Below are 22,327 nucleotides of genomic sequence, written 5' to 3'. Positions count from 1 at the left end.
GGATTAAATTGCAAAGAAATATTAAATATAGAGATTTATATTTGGTGATTAACTAATTATCTGGCAAAGAACATAATGGTTACATAATAATACCACGTAATAAATGTTGGCTGGTAAGGTAAATTGATCTCCCACGTATATTGACCATTGTGGTCATACGTTAATCATTAAGCTTCAAGCCATTGACTTGGTGGACTAGCATCAAAGACAGCCTGGCAGGTCAAGTTCTTTTAGTGCTAGTAATTCTACCAAAACAATTCTTCTCTGTCAATTTGTTACCCTAATCCACATCTTTCTTGTAGAGAAGAAACCATGACAAAAAGGCAAGGTTCACCTACAGCCTCAGCCACTCTGTTTACTCTGCTAATCTTTCTACTCACAACCAAAGTTCTTGCAAGATTCATCCCACATGTTTGCTCCCCTTCCTCATGTGGAGAAATTGAAATCGACTACCCTTTTCGCCTGAAGACCGATCCTGCTGGCTGTGGCGAACCAGACTTCGAACTTTCTTGCGAGAACAACAAGACCATATTAGAACTCCACTCAGGGAAGTATCTTGTTAAGCGAATTTCCTATGATGTTCAGAGACTCCGTGTCGTTGATGTTAACTTAGCTAATGGTACCTGCAGCCTCCCGTACAAATCAGTGTCGGTTGATGAGTTTATGGATGATGATCACTACATATTAGACGCTACTACTTATACAAGTTTTATCAAGTGTTCGAGTAATTTGAGTGACCAAGCTTATAGACTAGTTCCTTGTTTGAGTGGAAATGGGACTAGTGTTTATGTTAGTTATGTCACCTACATAATTTCTAGTCTCCAAGGATCTTGCTTGTTCGTTTCAAGAGTGCCTACGGTTTATCAGGCTGTGCTGTTCCCCTCTTATGATAGTATCTTGCAATTGATGCAAACAGGGTTTGATCTTGAATGGTCTGTTGGGTGCTGGTACTCATCATATAGCTATGATTGTTACAGATCAGGCCAGTCACATCCCAAAAACATTCCTTCTTTTCTTGATCTGCTTTGATTATCATTATTTTTTTTCGAAGACTCTTGTGAATCATTTCTTCAGTGAAGTCGTAAGAGGCTTAACTTTTCGGTGCTTGTGTGTCTGTGCAGATTATTATCTTCCCCTATGGTTTGCAGCCTTCTCTGTGGTTTGGGATTTTTTGTCAGGTATATATTTCACAAATCGGAACTCCCAAGTCCTAACGCTCGCTGAGCTTATTGTTTTGGTTCTCTCAAAATTAACAAATTTCATTTTGATTCCAGCAGTATATCTTGTTGGAAGATTCATCCTCGCTCCGATAGGGATATTTGGATTCCTCATTCACAAGTATATGACAACAAAGAAGGCGTCTGGCAACGAAGAGATATTTCTGGTCAATCAGCAACACTTGATGCCCAAGAGGTACACTTTCTCTGACATTATTGCAATTACAAACAACTTCAAAGATAAATTAGGCCAAGGTGGATTTGGGAATGTATATAAAGGACAACTTCGTGATGCGTTTTTAGTTGCCGTTAAAATGCTTGGCAATGCCAAATGCAATGACGAGGACTTCATTAATGAAGTCTCCATAATTGGTAGAATTCATCATGTTAACATAGTACGGCTGGTGGGATTTTGTTCCGAGGGATCTTACCGAGCTCTTGTATTCGAGTATATGGCTAATGGATCTCTTGATAAGCTTTTATTTTCAAGAGAAACAGAACTTCTTCTAGTTAGTTGGGAGAAACTCCTTCAGATAGCTGTAGGCACAGCTCGAGGGATTGAGCATCTTCATGGGGGATGCAGCGTATGCATTCTTCATTTGGATATTAAGCCTCACAATGTCCTGCTAGATAGTAATTTCATCCCAAAAGTTTCAGATTTTGGCCTTGCAAAATTTTATCCCAGGGAAAAGGATTTTGTATCCATTAGTACTACCAGAGGAACTATAGGGTACTTTGCTCCTGAAATGATTTCAAGGAACCTCGGAGCTGTTTCTTGCAAATCAGATGTTTATAGTTTTGGGATGTTATTGTTGGAAATGGCTGGAAGAAGAAGGAAGTCTAATTCAAAGGGAAATTGCTCAAGCGATGTATATTTCCCATCGTGGGTTTATGACCATCTCAGTGAGGGAGGAGATTTAGAGCTTGAGAATGTCACTGAAATTGAGGCTGCAATAGCAAGAAAGCTGTGTATCGTTGGGCTGTGGTGCATCCAAAAGGCAGCATCAGATCGTCCAACCATGACCAAAGTGGTGGAAATGCTTGGAGCAAACATCGATGATCTGCAATTGCCTTCCAATGCTCTATCATTTCCCCAATCTATTTCCAAGGAACCTCAATCAGATTCCTCAACGGAATCGCTAATACCCGAGACAGCGGATCGAAGTTTGTAGAATGACGTTGGTTACCAGAAGAAAAAAATTACAGGAAGAACAGAAAGGAAATGACAGAAGTTTTGATGTTGAGACAGTCTTTTGGGGAAATACCTCAACTTATGTGTTAGACTATTTCCTTGTATAGCTGCAGTAATTATATGTCTACATGCCTTCTGCCCAGTACTCAGTATGTTTACACTAAACTTTAGTCGAGTAGAGTAGAGTTCAGGGAATTGTTATATGATCGTAGAAAACAGATGCATATGTTTTGGCTTAATCCTAAAAAACCAAAACGGACTGGTTCTCAGATTAACCATACTCATGCGTGCTGCCAGTGCCCTGTGTTTATTTCAGTACTTTATAGCTTTTCTACCACCCATTCATAAAATTGCTATGGAAGTTGAGTATCAAAATGTTTGTTTTGAGGAAGGAAGATATGCGTGCTCTATGGCTTTCCTACCAGGCAAACTTCACCCTAGAACAAACTGCTCATCTATGTGTTTCCCTGATTTATTAAACCCATCATCAATTGAATGTTAAGCTGAAGCTTAATCGTCAAAGGATTGGATCGTCTAAACTGCTGATTGTGATTAAATTATAATCACTGAATTTTCTGTCTTGCTAGCTTTCATTATCGTTTCAGTTGCTAGAGCTGTTGCCTTGCAATTGCTTAGTCTTTTGTCTGTTTTTTTTTCTTCATATTTTTTCGCTGCCATCCAGCCTTTACTTTAGTATTGTTGTTGATGTTTGATTGTTTCCTAAATAAACTATCTTGAAAAAAAAAATCCTCTCTCTTGCTTCCCTGATCTGGATTTTAACGAAGTCTGCGATTTGTAGCCATCAGCTAACACATAATGACATTGCATATGCTGCAGAAAACAATAATTTGATAGCATCTCTTCTTCATCGATCTTCCCTTTGTCCCTTATACTCCACATTGTCTTTCCTTTTTGATTAAAAGAGGTGACTTGAAGAAAGATGACAAATTGGATTATTTCATGTATATGTGCGTATGTCAATTATGAGAAATTTCTCAGCAATCAGCAATTCTTAACGCCACGCTCCCTTGCACTGATATAATAGTTGAACTATCAAAATTAGTTCCGAGACTAGCTAGGCCAATGTGGCTTCCTATCAATTATAAGGGATAAATGACACCTTCTTAGTTGTTGTTAAACAGAAAAATTGTCTACGTATTATTGTAGCTGATTGGTATTTGTAGATTTGTTGGCTGTTTAAAGACAGGAACAATTTACTACAGCTTCCCATGAGGACAAGCTTCCGCCTTTGCCTTTGAATTGTTCTTGCACTTGGCCCAATCTTCCAAGCCCAATAAATAAATCCAGATTTTGGGACCAGTCGAGCTGTCTAACTGACTGTGTGGGCTCAGTCGATCCTATCTCTCCAATAATTTCCATGTCTACCTTCTTGTAAATAAATTACAAAAAGAAGAAGTATAATGTACTGAATTTATTTACTATGTCTGATGAGTGAAATTAAATTTCAAAACAATCGAGCCATTAATATTTTAAAACTCAATCTTCTCGACTCTTTTAAATCCTGCCTGGAGGTCAGATAGCAAAATTTCTACTAAGCAACCATATTCTCTCAATTTAAATCCAAAAAAGAAAGAAAACACAATTGCTTCAGATTTGATTTTTCCTGAATCACGTGGCTGTTTAACAATAATAATAATAATAATAAAGAGCACTTTGTTTTGTTCCTTGAGCAGCATTAGCTTTGAAATCACCTTTCTGCAGCAATTATTGCTTTCAAAATCAGTAATAATTAATCAAGCACTTCTTGTTTTTTCGGTTCCATATTTAAACTACTATGACTGCTACTTGATCATCTCATTAATTAATAAGAAGAGTTCCAATTGTGTCGATGGCCTAACTCGATCATCTGCATACCATGAACTAGTAATAATTCATGACAAACATCTAATACAGCAAGGGATAGTGGAACCCAGCAATGATTCTACGGCGCAATTACGTACTGAAGAAAAAGATACAGATACATCATGACTTCTTTCTATGATCACTCGAAAAGATAAAATTTTCCTTTTTGGATTCATTATTGCTTAGGAATTTTCTTTTTATTTCTTATGAAACTGGTTGCTCTTTTAAGATTTAGGCATACTTACGTGCATATATCTTCAGACATGTTCTGCTTTTATGTTAATGATTATTGATGAATTAAATGGTGAAGATAACATTAATTGTGATACTCGAGCTCTCTAGAAGACTTGAAGCCAAATCATGGGTTCTTTAACTGTGCTACTATGTAACATCATATATCATTTATTGTTTTTTTCTCCGAATCAGAAAGAAAAAACAGAAAGCTGGCTAATGCACCTAAAAACGATCTTAAATCTGAACAAGACTGTGCATATAATTTCAGGTTGTTTGAACAGGAGGCCTTAACCCCACTGTAAAACGACCTGTTGGGGGAATGCCTGTATCAACTTGTTAGAATTCTTTCGATTTGTATAAAAAGAAACTCGCAATTCCGTGTGGAAAATACGGTGCCATATTATGAAGTTGAAAGGGACAATTCAAAGCAATTCTATACTGCTTCTTATTACTCAAGATTCAATGCATGTTGCTTATTAGTGAAATTAAGATCATAATCAAAGTGATCCAGAATACACGAAAAAGCCAGAGTCAGGAAACGAAAGCGTGGAATTTCACCAAGTCTCAGGCTAGTACAAATCAGTAAAGCAAGCGAGGTGGAGATACTTGATAGTAATTAAACAAAAACACAAAGTAGCAAACCAAGTCTTTCTCTTTTATCCCCGATCCATAACAAAGCAAATAGTACATGATAGGTGTAAGTGATGCATGCCCAGCAGCATTTCCATACCCTAATTCAAGACCAGATTATCAAGACATGCCTTAACAAACTAGCAAGCTACCTCGTATGCATCTCTTACATCCCATGTATAATATAATATAAACCAGAAAAAGGCAAACAAAAAAGAAAAAAGAGAAAAGAGAACGAAACAAAAAGAGCAAACGAAGGCGTAACAAACCCAAAGCATAACGTTAACTGGTAAAGAAACAGGATGAAAAATAAAAGAGCTAAAGTTCAGATAAATCGGACCGCTACCCTCAATTCCCCACGATGCAACGATGCACTCTCCCAATTCTGCCCTTTACTAGGCTAGAAATTCAGGAGAGTGCAGTTGCAAAGCCTCGTTTGTGTGTTCTTTTGCCATCAGTTTCACCCATATTTACAAAAGAACTGTTCTCCTCCTTGATGCCACCAAGACCACCCACCACTTCCTTTGTAGCCACCACCATAATCGACGGACTCCCGCCGCCGGTTACCACCGATCATGATTAATTTTTCCAAGTAGCTATTATGAATTAATGTCTAAGCTTAAATGAGGCGACACCTTAGAATAGTAGCTAAGCTACTGGGAAAAAAAAAAACAGACTAGAACAAGTATGGATATAGGGCATGGGGGACATGATGGGTCATATATAAAGGCAGGATTGTAGCTTTTGGTCCATCGTGAGTGGGGTTTTTTTATTTCCTATTATAATGTGAATTTATTTTGGTTCTTTCTTTCTCTTTTATTTAATTTTTCTTTTTCTTTATTTTTTATTACAAAAAGGTGATGTTGAATTCTTGGTCTAAGTTATTTTAGGGCATGTTTGTGGGGGAATGCAAATAACTCCACTGACTCGTTTTCCGAGGCTCTTGGAGTTTTCATATTATTCTCATGGAGGTAAAGAAAAAAAAGTGGACATTGATGAGGTTTATTTGTCTGAACGTGGCTTGTTCCACTGCATTTTATAAAATGGTTAATAGTCACTTAGCTCCAGAAAAATAGTGGCCTTCAGAGCCCACTTTTTAGTTCAATTACCTTATATTTGAGAGGAGGGTAAGTGTATGCTATTTTCCATGGCCAGCTTTTGATTAGTCATTACCTTGAACATTGTGCGTGAAAATTGAAAACAGACAAATATTGAGAGATCATAAGTAAAGTAAAAATTAATCAACTGTATGCCTACTTGGGTGGTGCAGCACAGGGATAGTGGAGTAATGAAGTTTTTTTTTTTTTTTTTTAAATGAAAAGGACGCACAATTCTACGTGGAGGTGGGTAATTGACTCGTAATTATCCATGGGTTTAAAAGTAAAAAAAAAAATTATTATTTGTATATTCATTTTAGAGAGAATAATATAAATCATATATTAAAACATTATCTAACCGCTTAAGTTTTTGGATTGAGATAGTTCTTTAACATGGTATTAAAACTTTAATGATCAAATGATCACGAGTTCGAATCTCACTACTCTTATTTATTTGATAAAAATCAAGCACATGGTAATGTAGACCTGTACAAGTTTCATGCCCGAAAGACTTTTACTTGAGAAGATGTGTTAAAAAATAATATAAATTATATTTTGATTCTTTGATATGGTTCTTTAAGATATCATGCATTTAATATATATATATATATATATATATATAGTTGTCACTGCAGCCACGTTGAACTTGTTTTTTATGTTTTTCAATATGTATAAACACATTAATACCTTATACTTATACTAAGATTAACTCAAAGTATGTAGGTATTTTTTTTTAATTCATGCATGAAGATCAAAAACTGTCCTTACTCGCATTTGAACTATTTGATAATATTATTGTTAATATTAAACGCAGGACCAATTATTTTATAATCATCGCGGAAAAAATATTAATTTTAGTGGCATTGAAAAACTAAAAGAAAAAAAAAAAAAGGGTAACACTTTGTCAAAATGAAGTGGGGTATGCTGGCTTGAATTTGAAGAAATAATAGCACTGGTAAATGTCTAGTCTTCCCTGTAGGACAGAGATGTTCACTTGGACACGTAGAGACACGCTTTTAAGTTTGATAGAGGAAGAAGCAAACGCGTATATATAAAGTTTGTGCCTCACAGTCGCTTTACAGTAGATTTGTCTGTGACATTTTAAAAAAGCAAAGATTTGAATTGTAAAGTCAGCGGCGAGATTCTCTTTAATAGCTTTTCTCTATTCACTCTCTAATTCTTGAAAATTTCTTTTGAAAATAATAATAAAATATTATTTCTAGATTTATCCAGACAAAAAGTATCTTAAGACATAAATTTTACCGCGTGACAGTTAAATACTCTGTTTACTTTTTCCTTTTAAAAATATTTTAAAAAAATTTAAATTTATTTTATTTTATTTTTGTTTTAAATTAATATTTTTTAAATTTTTTCATATAATTTTAATATGCTGATATCATAAATAACTTTTAAAAAATAAAAAAAATATTATTTTAATATATTTTTAAATAAAAATCACTTTAAAATACAACCACCGAAATATTCAGCTAACAGCCTCTTATTAACCTTAAGCGTTTAAGGAAAGTGTCTGTCTAATAATGCTAATATATTGAGAGAGAGAAAACATTAGCAAATGTCCAAATTAACCTTAAGCGTTTAATGAAAGGGGCACGCCTTCATCTGTTCAGAGTTGACCTTGTACATCTCACTTCACTCTCATTATGGGCCAATAATGAAAATTTCTTCAGGTGCATGCTTTGCTCCAAGCAATATAAATATTTTATATTATACTGTATGGGTGAGTTGAATCTTAGCCGTCCATTGCACTACTGGTGATTACAGTGACCTAAACACCGTGTTTCACGTCATGATGATGCCATTTAGACGTCCATGACGTAAGCTTGGCTTCGGTGGTTGTTGTATCAAAGCCAAGCAGGAGTGCTTGGAGGTGTGAAAAAGTAGACCACTTTATCTTAGGATTTTTTTGTTGTGAGCATGCTTTTAAGATGTTAAATACGTTAAGCAAACACCTTTTTAATGTATAGTTTGATTATTTTTTTTTATTGGCTGGTTATTGAAATATATTTTATTTTTATTTTTTATTTTTATGCCAATAGAAATGTGTGTTGAGACTGGAGATTGGGTCATGGAGATTCCTATTATGTTTCCTTAGTATTTTTGGGTGAAAAAGAGATCAAATTATGGGCTTCAGGGGTAAAAATCCTGTGTCTTGATTTTTCAATTATTGAATGTGATTAGAAAATTTTTAATGGATGATGTATTGTCCGATTCTAAATAAAATAGGCTCATAGGTGTAGGCTATTTTTTCAAACCCATGCTCACCTGGGCTTTGACTAGATTAGCACTTCCCCAAATTTTAGTTTATTTTTTTACATTCTAAAATATTTTTTAATTAAAATAATTATTATTGTAGTCTAGAAATCATATGTTAGCACAATGCTTTTCATATAATATGTTTTTTAACGGTAATTTTAATGATTCCTTCATGAATAGTTATATATGAATTTGATATATATATTTCAAATTACTCATGAATATTCCACGCAATTAAAATTTTTATTTTTCTTGTTTTTTTAATAAAATTCTAAGAGTTAAATTATTCTTTGTCTTCCCATATATCGACGTAAAAATTACCAAGGCATAATATTATAGTACTATTCACGGAGACTTTCTTTTCGTGATAACTTTTTACTTAAAAAAACGATGCTTTGAATACAAAAAAAATGTTCTTGTAAAAGAAAAAAAATACATAAATAAAAAATCGAGTTTCAATCAAAGAAGATTTTGACAGAAATCTAAAAAAAAATGTCTGTGCACACTACTTTTTCAACAGTTTCTTGAAGAATTTGAAATATTTGAAAAAACACTATATATATATTTGAAAAAACAGCGTTCGTTCACTAAATTTGTAGCCCGCATGCAGCGTAGAAACTAGATCTTTGGATGACCTAACCCAGCTAGCCCAGGGGAAACCTTAATTATCCAACTTGTGGAAATGAACAAAACCCAGTGTGGGGGACAGGCCATGATATCAAACAAACTAGTTGTGTCAAACAAAGCTTCAGTCGATCCTTCATTGTATCAGCGGCAGATCTTTCCTTCACGAAAAAACTTGGTTTGCAACAAACTGACTGAGAAGAATTACGGGAGACTCACGTGTACATATTAACATAAACCCCATCTGCGGGCGTGCAAGTGGGAATGGCAAGACAACAGCCCGCGGGCTAGCTTGAAAAGGATCAATCATTTGATACTCGACGGCCTCATTTACGGCTAAATGTCCCATTAGAAAACCAAAGAGAGCAGCTTGTTCTTTCACTGTCTAGCAGTTAGTGGACAAAGAGCGGCGCGTGAGGCCTCGAAAGTTTATCTCGTCCAACAGCAATGGCTTTTACCAAGAGAAGATCTTTTTGACGGAAAGGGAAATAACTGTGAGTACACGCATGCTTCCTCCTCGACTATTTAACATTGGATCCCGTATGGATGGTGTTCCTTTTTTTTTGTTTTTTTGAACCTTTTCACTGTGACCAGTGAGGGTTGGTGTGAAAGTGGAGAAGAAGCTGAGGCCCATGTGAATGTGCATGAAGGTCAGTATTTTTTTACACTCTTGACAAACTTTCTTGGAGTAAATCATACTTAAATAACAATATTCAGCACACTAGTTTCAAAAATGATTGGCTAATCTTGCTTGTGCTTACTGTGGGCCCCTTTATTCTCTTTTCTCTTGTCCTCTAGTGATTTGTTCCCTACCAGTGAAAAGGTTGTACCATTTCTTCATGATATTTTGCTTCCTTGTGGAGTAGCTGTATGATTTAAGGAATGTTTGGTGTAAAAAATCGTGTTTTTTTTTTGTTAAAATTTATTTTTTATATATTTTTATATTGTTTTGATGTGCTGGTATTAAAAATAATTTTTAAAAAATAAAAAAAATATTATTTTAATAAATTTCTAAATAAATAACATTTTAAATCACAACAACAAACACTATCATAATTAAAAAAAAAAAACCACACTCTCCACTTCCGTGAGGTTACTTAGGCTGATTAACAAACTGTCTTTTGGGCTTAGTTTCCTTGGTGTGGAGCCTCGAGTTTAAAATCTAACTCAAAGCCCAGCTCTGTGAAATTTTTATTAAGAGCTTATTAGATTCACAAGTGAAAACAGTGACAATTTCCTCCTTTTCTTGGTTTTGGAAATAAGTTTATCATGTTAGACCCTTTTTATATATATATATATATTAGATATTTCTATTAAAATATTTTTTGCTAATATTAGCTATTTTCAATTATCAAAGTGATTGGATTGAAACACTCTTACTTTCGAATTCTAGGAATGAATGGAATCAATTTCATCTTTGAAAACTACTTGACTTATTCAGATGTGATCTATTGTTTTTGTCAGGAATGCACAAAAATTATTAAAGTAAAAGTAATATTTACGGTCTGAAAACAATAATAAATAATAAACATGATTAGTAAACTGAGGAGGTAACGACAGAAGAAATGGCTGAACGGTTTGGTTAAAAGCGATTGCTACGTGTCAATAGGGGAAGAAAAAAAGGGGTTCAAGGAACACGATCAACTTTAATTTTCCATCTTGAAGGATCTTGCATCACGTGATAATGATTCATTCAGGCAAACAAGTCAAAAGGTTGAACAGTCATCAATTTCTTTCATTGACTTGTGCAATTAGCAACGAGTGAAATTATCTGCAATTCTTTAAACTGTTCTAATTTTTTAAATGTTTTTTATATTATTTTATTTATTTTTTTAAAGTGCTAAAGTACAAAAATACTCAATTTCCTGGGCCTTGAGGGTTGAGTATACAATACTTTGTCTGTTGTATTGTATGCACTGCTAGTCTCTTGTCAGCGAGAGAACGACAGACGAGCAAAGAAATGAAATAGAAACACTTCAGTCACATAATTTCTTTATTCTCGTGAATTACGCGTGTTGTCAAAATCTAAGTTCTCGAAATTACTCAGAATCTTCCACTTAGGTTTTGCCTTTTTTTCCTCCCATCAATTTTCTACTTTGATTTGATTTGATGCAACTCTTCTCTCTACGCTAAGCTAGCAGGGTGAACGGAAAATACAATAACAAGGTATGCGAGACTTCAGCTCACTAAGATAAGCAAATGTTATAGTGAAATGATCATCAATCGAGCAGAAGAAGGGATGAAAAAAAAAGATCCTGAACTTGTGAAACGCTTGGAGGAATCGTACGTCTTAATTATTCTATGTATTGAACTATTGAAACCATGGAAGCGATAGGATAATGCAAAATATTAATAAAATACGACAAGAAAGTTTTTCAAAAATAAACACGTAGGGTTGAATCATTACATTAAGATATGCTTATAAGTTTCACGTCTATATATGTTTTCTAGCATTTGTAATTATAGAGGGCAAAATAATTGATCCTTTTACCCGTCTCCACTCAGGTTAGTAAGACACAAGGAGTATACTTTACGTGTAGGTTGTTTGAATAAATAAATATAATAACTTAAAAATCAACATGTAACAAGATTGCTAATTAAATCTTATTTCTCTAGGCTACTGCTTCTTAATTTATGATCTGTTAATGGAATTCTTTTATAATTTATCAAAAATACATGATTAAATTAGTTGGATTTCGTTCTCAACTGAAGTATTGCGAGGCAACTGCACATATTGAGGAGAGTCGGTGTGCATTTCTGCTTTGTAATTTAGGCGGTAAAAAGAAATTGTCTAGATCAAAATTATTAAACCCAACCTGGGATTAACTCGGACAAGAAGTTAGGTCCTGGGTTACACTTGTTAACTTGAAAAAATTTTAAAAAAATATATAAGGTTTTAAGAACTCACATGGAAAAGTCTTGAAACAATGTATATATATATAAATGCAAGTTATAAAAAAGAAATATGAGGCATTAAACATATAATAATTCTTCCACATCAAAAAGTAAAAAAAAAAAAAACAATATATCATAGGTATAGACGCTAGGGCACGTCAACAAGACATTGTTGGATAGTAGCAGAATGCATGAGCAATGACAGCATGCGTGGACAATGAGCAATGGCGGCATATAATGTGTGCATGCAAGCATCAGGTTCATGCTTGGCACCATCCTTTGCTTAGATGATGGATTGCCTAAGGCATTTTAGATCACACAAGAGGGCTGATGGTATGGAAAATTAGTTTTGGCAATTGGTTTGTTGGGTGACAGACCAAAAAAGTTGATGTTGGGAAGTTACATGCAATTGGTTGTCTATGGAACGTGCTGTCCAAATTTGTGTCCATCCGTAGAGGCAGTTTTGACACGTAACTTTCATTATATCTTGTTTATTATATATAGCTTGAAATGTGTAGCATGTTGATCAGATTGTGCGTAACACATACACACACACATGATTGTTGTGTATTTTCTTTGTTGATGAACTAAAAAAGGATGAGCTAATTCCTGTAATTTCTTGTGTTATCGTTGTGTCATGATCTATGATTTTCTTGCGTTCTTTGGTTGCCTAAATTGGTAAGAGTTTATGAAAAACCTATGGGAGCGCGAAAAAATTAAACTGTAGGCAAACATGAATGGATTGAAAGTAAGGCTGAGTCTAGTAACTGGACTAGACTACCACGTTGGGATCAAAATTGTGTTGGAAATTTTGTTCCCATGATACAATACATGTGCATGTAGGCTATATATAGTAATTTCACATTGAAAAGTTAAGAAACACTCCATATGGATGTAGACTATATCTAGTTATCCCACATCGAAAGCTATATATAGTTATCTCACATCTAAAAGTTAAGAAATATTTCATATGGATACAGACTATATAGAGGTATCACACGTTAAAAAGTTAGGGAACAATTAATGTGAATGGAACCTATAAAAAAATATAAGGTTAAGTATTCATAAATTAATTTTATATTTTCAGGACTATAAAAAAAATGTAAAAAAAATATCACTATAAAAATTATAAGTCGAGTCACCCAAGTTTTAGATTAATCTAGCAGGTCAACCGGGTTTTAACAGACCAATTATAGGTTTGAGTTTTTTCTCTTTAAAACCTGATCAAGACCTTGAATCCAAAGTTAATTGGTCAAGTTGGGCCGAGTAATTCATGATGTCTAATAAGTTCATACTTTGTAGTCAACTTTTATTGATCACTAGTTATCTAATGGTTGTATAATATTGCTCTACTTTGGATTTGCAAGATGAAACGAGGATGATTTTATTTTTGAGCGACCGAATAATCACTTCCATTAAATGAAAGGAAGGCCAGGATTTTAACTCTTCTAGATCGAATAGTGGGAATTGGAAAATACAAAGCCCAACTAGAACATGGTAATACACTACTATAGCTCGCCATGCAGCTAAACTATTGGACCGTGACCGTTGTTGGAAAATAAACATGAAGATGGCAATGAGGGTTATCACCATGTTAACTATATTTCTTCTTTGTTTAAAATGAGCTAGATCTCATATTCCAAGTGATGGATACAAATAAAATAAATAAAATACTTAATATCTCTTGGGCTCAGGCTTGATATCTTAAGCTCAAAGTACAACAAAGATCTAAGGTGTCTGAGCCCATTCATTAGATAATTTTTTCGAGATCTCATGCGAGTCTCTTGGTATTTTATACCGATTCAATATATATTATTTTGAGTAGAATATAACTCAAAATATCACAAGGTTAAAATTATTCTCTATACTCTCTTCTTTATTATGAGACCTTTAAAATAAAGGTTCATAATCTTCATTCTCTAATGTAAATATATTTTCATAGAATATTATTGTATTTTCTCTTTCTAAAAAGATATTTATTTAAGTATCAGAAAGTCATCATCTCCATAAAAATAAACCTTCTACAATTACTAGCTACAAACTATCTTGGTCTACCAAGTACCAATTATAAATTATCAACTACTTTAACTAAAAAAATAAATAAGATTACTTAGACTAATTAATTAACTAATTATTCAAATCAGAACTTTATTCATACACTGCTTGAATTTTTAAAAACATGATTACCAAGTTTAACTGGAATTTCCAACAAAAACATCCATTTTCTCATCAAATATGCTCCATCATAAAACCATAGAACAAAAAAGCGAAAGCTAGAAATCGTGACTGTGGTACAAATTGTATAATAAGTGAGCTCGTGTGTTTAGCACTCATTACGAATGAGAGGGTGGGGGCGACGGCGGTGACGTCCGGGTACTTGGTGGAATCTCGGGAGGTATCATGTGTCGTAGCCTGCCTGGTTTTGGACTTGGAGGAGGGCTTAGATCATTGAGTCTCCCTCCTAGCATCCTTGTATTTTGCCCTGCTAAAAGTCAAGAAATGAGGAACTAAAAGTTGAAGTAAATAAGAGCTGTGGATTTCATCATATAAACTCAAAAAAAATCGACTAGAAATCACTAAAGTGTCAACCCTCACTGGGTATTAATCATCGAACAAATTCAGAACCAGAAAGTTTTCGAGCTCGATACCATCAACACCAAGAATCAGTGGATAGACTAATCGATAACTTGAAATACTAAACATCAAATTTAGCTAATAGCTGTAAAATTTATCGCCACCTACGTATGAACATAACAAACAAACCTGCATTTACAAAGACCAACTGCAAGACGAAGATGGCCAGGACTGATGATAATCGTAATTGAATCGACGTTCGGCCCAGAGAACAGGAAGCCATTGCTCTGTGGAGTAGCACCGACTTCTAATTCAAGCTCCTACCCAATCTCATCACTCTAATAAATGAAGTATAAGAGTTGAGTAAGTCCATCGCGTAATTCAATGCCATAATTATGTATTATAGCTTGAGACAACGTCTCTTCTCTGTGGAAGCAACAATTAGTTTACGCCTTTACCTAATCCTCCAGAGCAAAGAAAAATGCTGGAAAAACAAATTTTCAACATAGCCGGACGGACCTGACACCATCTCTGATAAAGAAATAGATCCACGACAGAAAGGGAGCAATAAAATATTTAAAGTTTTTATTAAAATAATATAATCCATTCACTGGTCAGTGGTCAGCTTTGACCAAAATATCGAATCCTTATAAAGTTGTCATGAGGGTTCCTTAGCCTAAAATCAGTGGCACCCGAGTCCCCCGGAACGGAAGGTCATGAGTAATTTGGTGAGTATTTTATATAATAGCTTGGATATCGTGGAAGTAAAGATAACTTTATTCTATAATGGAAATGATTGTGGTTTTGTTGTAATTTATAAAGTGAGTGATATCTAATCAATAATTTTAGATGTTGAATAGAAGATTTTAAGGAAAAATCAATATATATATTAAATTTTTATAAACATGATGATCAAAAGTGATATTATTTTTCTTATAAATATCAATTAGACATCGACATAAATCAATTAGAAATCAATTTTATTTTCTCCTTATTTTTTCTCCACAAACTCTTTCTTTACGTTCATATAAATAAAACAAAAATTTTTAAAAACTTATATAAGTTGTTGTCTATAAATGTCAAGGTCATGTTGTACCCTTAAATTATATTACTTTAACCCTGCAACAAACATAGTGAAAACAATTAATATCTTAAATATAATAATTTTCACACCTCAAAGCTTTCTTGCTACGCAATGCCCTAACAAAATCTGCTATAACTAGATAGGGATATACTTTAAAGAGACCATGTAGATGATCTAACATATGTTTTTATGAATTAATATATTTTTATGGATTAATAGAACAAGGTTATCTCAAGAAAAGAGCAAGTTGTGTCAAACTAGTATAGCAATTAAAAACCATTATTTTTTACTCGATGAGACTCAAATTTTTATACAAGATTTTTTAAGCTGAATTATATTCGGGACTCCCTTTAGCAATTTATTCACTACATAAATTTCCCAAAAATAGGCTTGGAATGTCTGTTTCACTATTTTTTCTAGATTTATTTTGTGTTATTTCAGATTTTATGTTATTTTTTTATGTCTTAGAATTGTGATAGTATTACTGCTTTTTCATATCCCATAAAAGATATTATAAATCTCTCGAGTAGATATATTATTGGATTTTATTTTATAATAATAAATTATGAATTTAGGGTTAAAACTTGCTGTACTTTTCACTTAAAAAATTTATTTTTTCTATGATTGCTTTACTGTGTTTGTAAACTATAATATAAGCCGCTATGAATTAAAAACTAATCAATAGACAATACAAATGCCAATAGCCCACAGACAAGGCTTGTAATCGAGAGGAATGGGGCAAAAATTTACGAAGCCATGATTAAAATCCCGTCTCCTGTCATACATTACATACTCTATGCAAGCATCCTCCTTTTTTATCCTTCCAGCCCAACAACGCCTATCTGAAAGGCACGGACCTCGGATTCCTTGACGAAAGAAAAAAAATCGTACAATATGATCGTGAAATGACCGAATTATTCACTGTAACGGTAACTAATTTATTTTAAATTAAGAGTGGATTTGATTTTGTATTTAAAAATTAATTTTTTTATTTAAATTAATATTTTTAAATTATTTTGATGTGGTAATATTAAAAATAATTTTAAAAAAATAAAAAAAATATTATTTTAATATATTTCAAAGTAAAATACATTAAAGAAATAACTTCAACCACCAGATACCCTTTAAAAGAGGTAGTTGTAGATAGAAAACACCCTTTAAAACAAGTAGTTGGGGATAGAAATACTACCAAACACCCTTTAAAACGAGTAGTTGGGGACAGAAGATACTACCAAACACCCTTTAAAATGAGTATACGTTGTCATTCATCTGAGACCTCCAATAACACAATTCAATTGATTATACCAAGTAAGAATAACACCACAAAAAAATAGTGAAGATTGCTCAAATGCGTAGCACAACCTTCGAAAAATTCGCAAATTCACATGTATACATTTATGTTAAAGAAACACGCGCAACTTATCAGCTAAACTTGTTGGGAATATTTGGTATGGGTATAAACTATGTTTTTTTAAATTTTAAAAAAACATTTATTTAAAATGATTTTCTTTTATATATTTATGGATTGTTTTAATTTACTAATATTAAAAATAATTTTTAAAAATAAAAAAAATTATTTTAATACATTTCTAAATAAAAAATACCAACAATCATCACTATTAAATCACAAACATACCCTTCTGTCACTGTACACACCTTTCTATTTGACATCGAAGATACATCTCAAATTTTCTAAAGCTTCATTTGCAAGAGGGGCACGTAGCTTGTATTTCTTTCAGGTAAATTCTTAATTCTTCGTCTTCACCTTTTTCAGATTAAAGTTCCGAGATGAGAAAGTCACTGTTTAGTCCCTAATATTTTCCTGTACGTGGTTTACAAAAAAATAAAGAACAAGATCGTCTGTTTTGAATTTTTGTGTTCTAATAGAAACGAGAAAGTGATAATTCATAGAAACAACAATTATATTCAATTTAGTGGATATTTGTCCAATTTTTAATTGATCAAACTAAGATTGAATAAAATACTACGTTATTTAATTGAAAATCAAAGTCGCCAATGCGTCCATGTCTGTTTACTATTTTTGTTAGTTAAAAACATTAATTTCGATATAACTGATTGAGACTAGGGCGTTCACGTATGAGCAGTAGACCACCCCTTGGCATATACCAGGAGACCACATATAATCAACAGTTTAATCTTGAAAGTCAATCAGTTCACACTATCCTCATAAAATAACAGACCATTGATGCATCCGTTGTTTAGATACGATGATCACAGACACAGTTATAGGTGGTGGTGTGGTGTGTCACTCCTCTAAGTCTGAATATTTAAATCTCGAAGAACTTCATATTTGACAGAATCATCCACATCGATAGCAAGCAGAACAAAACACATCAAGCCATAGAATCATATAGCATTAAAGCTTCAAACTTCTGCACCTTACTCACAGAAACAAAGCTGACCACACCCGTATGATATGATTTCATCCACCCATCGTATGAATCATGTTGGGGTCATCCATACTAGAAGAAACGCGTGGACAGATGCTCAAAATAAATTCCAAATTCAAAGAACAAATCAAGGAACATCAGAGCTAATTAAGCACTGCAGTATAGAACTAACTGAGACAGCATCCCCGGAATCGAAGAGGCGCGAACAGATATGTTGTGAATATCACAGTTGTCATTTCAAAACACATGATTTATCAGTTGCTAATATTAAATCTAGCTGTATTGACAAATGATTTACTCCGATCTACCAACAGATCAAAACTTCCTCTAATCTTTTCAACGATACTCCATAACCAACAACTCGCTTTTGTCACCTGAGCATAAAAAAAGGGCTAATAAAAATCATTATACAAGACATGTAACAATATCCCGCGTAAAAGCAAGATTAACAAGTCAACGAAAGGATGTTCTTTTTTAAAAAACAAAAGAAGAGCACGCATCACCACCATCATCATGTGACCAACGACAAGCATACAAGGACAGATCTTACCGAACTGAAGGATCTGAAGCAGGACAAGCAAGGGAAAGGGAGGAAACAGCTGGAGATTACCGGTATGGGAGGCGTTGGAAAGAACAGACTTTGGTTAATTAAAACCAAGCAGTACTGTCCAATCCTCCCATACCCGTAACTCCCAGCAACCCTCTTTCCTTTCCCTCTTGCTCCTTGATTAATTTTAGATCACGCTTTTGTCTAGAATAAGGAAAGAGAGGAGTCGCAGAAAGCAGATGGAATGGGAGGAGTAGGCAAGAAGGAATATTAAATCATGAATTTTTCCTTCTTGCATACTCTCCCATCTCCAAAGACTTGCTAGGACTCTCCGTTTCTCTCATCTATTACACACCATAGACAGGAGCAAGTTGAAGACGATGGCTTTCTAGATGGTGTTAATATAGGCAAAGAAAGCTAACTAGCAAAGTGCGTTGGATATGATTTTTGAAAAAATTACTTCTTACATAAAGTGCTTTTGTTAACCTCTGAACACCAGTTTCAAAAAGACGCGTTTGAAACCATTTACTGGGTGGGCTGCGGTAAAATCTTGGAATTAAAGAGATTGTTTTTTTTGAAATTTTAATTTTAAGTCCTATGATTATTAATATAATAATTATTAAAAATTTATATAATAATTAATTTTAAAATATGTTGAAATTAATCAAATTACGTCCAAGTTCATCCAAACATTTATATTAATAATAATTAAAAAAAAAAAATACGCGTTTGATGCTCCTAATTCCAATGTCTCGGGCCATGCCAAAAAAGTGGTTGGTGTAGAGATAAGATGTAAAAAAAAAAGAGAGGAGAGATTCTGGCCACTAGTTGAGAGTGGAGAGTGGACCTGGACGGTGGATGGTACCTGCTGGGTAAAGAAGCAATAAAGAGAACAGCGTCGATGCTGTCTGGGTACGCTTTTAAAATTCGGCTTTCTAAAAATTTAAATTTTTTATTTATTTTATTTATTGTTTTGATGGAGTAATATTAAAAGTAATTTTTTAAAATATATTTTCAAGTACACCATATATTCTAATTTACCATTTCTACTTTGCACCAACTTCTACTCTTACACATGGAGGGATGTTTGTTTATTGAAAAATAATTTAAAAAAACTACTTTTTAAATTTTTTTATTTTTGTTTGTTATTAAAAAAACTGGTTAACAAAAAACACTTTCCAGTCAAAGGAAAATTTAGCTTGATTTTCAGAAAAGTGTTTTCCTGAAAAATCTAGGCGGAAAACACTTTCCGGAAGTTGTGAAAAATTTAAAAATGTTATATTATTTGTTGATTATATCAAATTTGGTCCTCAAACTTTTGATTGCTATATATATTTTGTTTTGAATATTTATTTTTCAATTTCATCTCTTAAAATTTAATTTTTATATTAATTTTGGTCCTCATTTTTATAATTGTTATTTGCTTTTTTCTTATCATTTTTTTATTGAAATTTTTTATCTATCAAATTTGATCCTTATTCTTTTGATTGTTACTTATTTTATTTAAAATAATTTATGAAATGTTAATTATTATTATTTTAATTTCTTCATCTTTAATTTTTTTTATTTTTTAGATTTAATCTCTATTATTTTGATTATTATTTATTTTATTTGAGATAATTTATATATTTTTTTAAATTTTCATTCTCATTCAACTTTTTAATTTTTAAGATTTGTTCCTCATTATTTTAATAAACTTGAGAAAAATAAAATATTAATAAGTTATTTTCCAGCTCATTTTCCATGACATAACCAAACACTGGAAAATATTTTCCAACTTATTTTCCATTACACTACCAAACATCAGAAAATAATTCACTATCCCGGAATTCACTTTTCCAGAATTCACCTTCCAAAAAAAAACCACTTTCCAGCAAACAAACAGGGCTGAAATTATTTGTCTCAAATGTTTTATTTGATTTTTTAATTTTAATTTTAATTTTAATTATAAAAAATAAAAAATATTAATGAATAATTTTTTATTTATTTATAGTAGATTCTTTAATATTTTTTTTATATATTTTTTATGTATTGAAAAAAACTTTCATGATAAAGAAAATAAATTGAAAAATCAAGGCTACGAGTTCAAATACAAAGTTACTCAAAAGTTAGGATAATTGGACGTAAAAAAGTTATAGGTGATGTGATGTTGTAACGTGAAACAAACAAGAAATTGATGGATGTATGGTCTGGATGTATATGGACTAGACTCTTCAATGGGCTACTTAATGTTATCAGGGCTGATGTTCTGGGCTATGAGCTAACAACACTTGTAGATGGTGTGGGCTTTTTCTAAGCTAGAGACAAGTTATCGGATGTGCCTGTGCTCTCGCCCTCTTGCTCCGTCAATGAAACACAAAATCAACATCAAGGTTAGCGGTTCTTATTATAAGAAATTTCTTTTTTTTCACTGTAATTGTGATCCAAGAATTGAAAGAAATCAGTAATGAATCGATGATTGAGCAAAGAATGAGAAAAAATGATAAGCGAACCTGAAGCTGAAGCAGGAAGAGAAGAGAGAGTGGGGTTTTTATAGAGAGAGAAAATTGGAGGGAAAGGGAGGACTCTTTTTTCTTTCCCTTCTTCCCCTCAAAATCGTTCCCACGCAAAAACATTTCTTTCCAACTGTATTTTGACAGTTTTGCCACGCCAGCGCGGGTTTTCATAAGGGTATCTCAGTTATTTACACTTGAATCAAGCTCAGTCCAGTTGCTTCCTTAAACTGCACGTGTCTTTTACACGTCACCAGGGTATACTCTTACTTGCCAGGTGGGTGGAAGCCACTCGATCTCCTTGGTATATAATGTATGTAGATTATCAGGATATTATATGTTACTGGATCAATATCAGACGTCGATTCTGATTCTGATCAAAATGTTTTTGAATTGAACGGGTGGACGAAAGTTTCTTTCAGTGAATGGATCCCACTTTAACACCCGTCTTTCAATATTTGTCGAAGAGCATCGGAAGCTAATGGTGCTGGGCGTGACTATTTTGCTTCATTTCCTTGGGCCAACCAGTGCACTCTTGCAATCCTAGGGCTTTCATAAAACCTCCGTCGATCCTTCCGACAGCAGGAATTTAGTACCCAAAAAAAATCAAAGTCGGGCAGTAAGGAGCCAGAATTTTTTAAATGAGAGTATAAATTACTAATAAATATTATATTATATAGATATGCATTTAAAATTAATTTGAAATAAATATACTAACTCATATAAAGCAAAATTAATTTAAAAATACTTTTAAAATGAAAAAACTTACAAAAAATAGTTTTTTTCTTTCTTTTTTTTTAAAAAACTAACCTGCAAGCTTGCACGCACGTGTTAATTCTTCTCCAGGCTCCAGGAAAACACAAATTGTCTGACGAAAACAAAAAAGAGAAAAAAAACAAATAAAATATGAATTATTTAATCATATGTACTGATTATTTTATAGGAAGGCACAAGAAAATTAACATCATAAAAAGAACCAATCTCAAGCTAAAAAAAATTTAATTCTACAAATATCAATCTTTACTCACCGATAACAATTGGAATATTTGCTTGTTCATCTTGTGGAAAAGTTTAATTCCATACTGTAACCAATTCAATCGGAAATTATATAACCTTTAATTAATTCAAAACAATTAAATCAATGTCTATTGTTCAAAATCTTGCTGGTGTCTACCATTCACTTTTAATTGATT

At 33.0% G+C, this 22,327-nt stretch overlaps 1 protein-coding gene and 1 long non-coding RNA gene across 5 annotated transcripts; one reads left to right on the top strand and one right to left on the bottom strand.

Moving 5' to 3' along the window:
* The first annotated feature begins 202 nt into the window (after positions 1-202).
* Positions 203-2,689, top strand: LOC7488377 (rust resistance kinase Lr10). Of its 2 annotated transcripts, none has more exons than XM_024607437.2 (3): positions 203-982; positions 1,122-1,178; positions 1,278-2,689. In XM_024607437.2, the coding sequence occupies exons 1-3, from the start codon at positions 313-315 to the stop codon at positions 2,387-2,389; spliced, it is 1,839 nt and encodes a 612-aa protein (XP_024463205.2). In that variant the 5' UTR covers positions 203-312; the 3' UTR covers positions 2,390-2,689. The 2 variants fall into 2 exon arrangements, with proteins under 2 accessions (XP_024463205.2, XP_002312418.4); XM_002312382.4 differs by having other exon boundaries at positions 1,275-2,689.
* An 11,468-nt stretch (positions 2,690-14,157) lies between these two features.
* LOC18101512 (uncharacterized) lies at positions 14,158-19,550 on the bottom strand. 3 transcript variants are annotated; one of them, XR_002983297.2, is made up of 3 exons: positions 15,059-19,086; positions 14,790-14,938; positions 14,158-14,508 (listed from the first exon to the last, which is right to left on the bottom strand). It is a non-coding gene; the product is annotated as an uncharacterized LOC18101512 (long non-coding RNA). The 3 variants fall into 3 exon arrangements; XR_008059982.1 differs by having other exon boundaries at positions 14,158-14,511; positions 14,790-19,550; XR_002983296.2 differs by having other exon boundaries at positions 14,790-19,550.
* Between the last annotated feature and the right edge of the window lie 2,777 nt (positions 19,551-22,327).

Source organism: Populus trichocarpa, chromosome 8 (genome assembly GCF_000002775.5).
Source record: "Populus trichocarpa isolate Nisqually-1 chromosome 8, P.trichocarpa_v4.1, whole genome shotgun sequence".
In the NCBI taxonomy this organism is placed as follows: Eukaryota; Viridiplantae; Streptophyta; class Magnoliopsida; order Malpighiales; family Salicaceae; genus Populus; species Populus trichocarpa.
The sequence above is the reverse complement of the archived record's forward strand: the minus strand, read 5'-3'. Positions and strand labels throughout refer to the sequence as shown.

Bases quoted from the DNA above. Each gene is read 5' to 3' on its own strand.
- LOC7488377 (XM_002312382.4), top strand. From the start codon at position 313: ATGACAAAAAGGCAAGGTTCACCTACAGCCTCAGCCACTCTGTTTACT. The intron at 983-1,121 runs GCCAGTCACATC...GTGTCTGTGCAG, and splicing joins CTATGATTGTTACAGATCAG to ATTATTATCTTCCCCTATGG. The intron at 1,179-1,274 runs GTATATATTTCA...TTTTGATTCCAG, and splicing joins GGTTTGGGATTTTTTGTCAG to CAGTATATCTTGTTGGAAGA.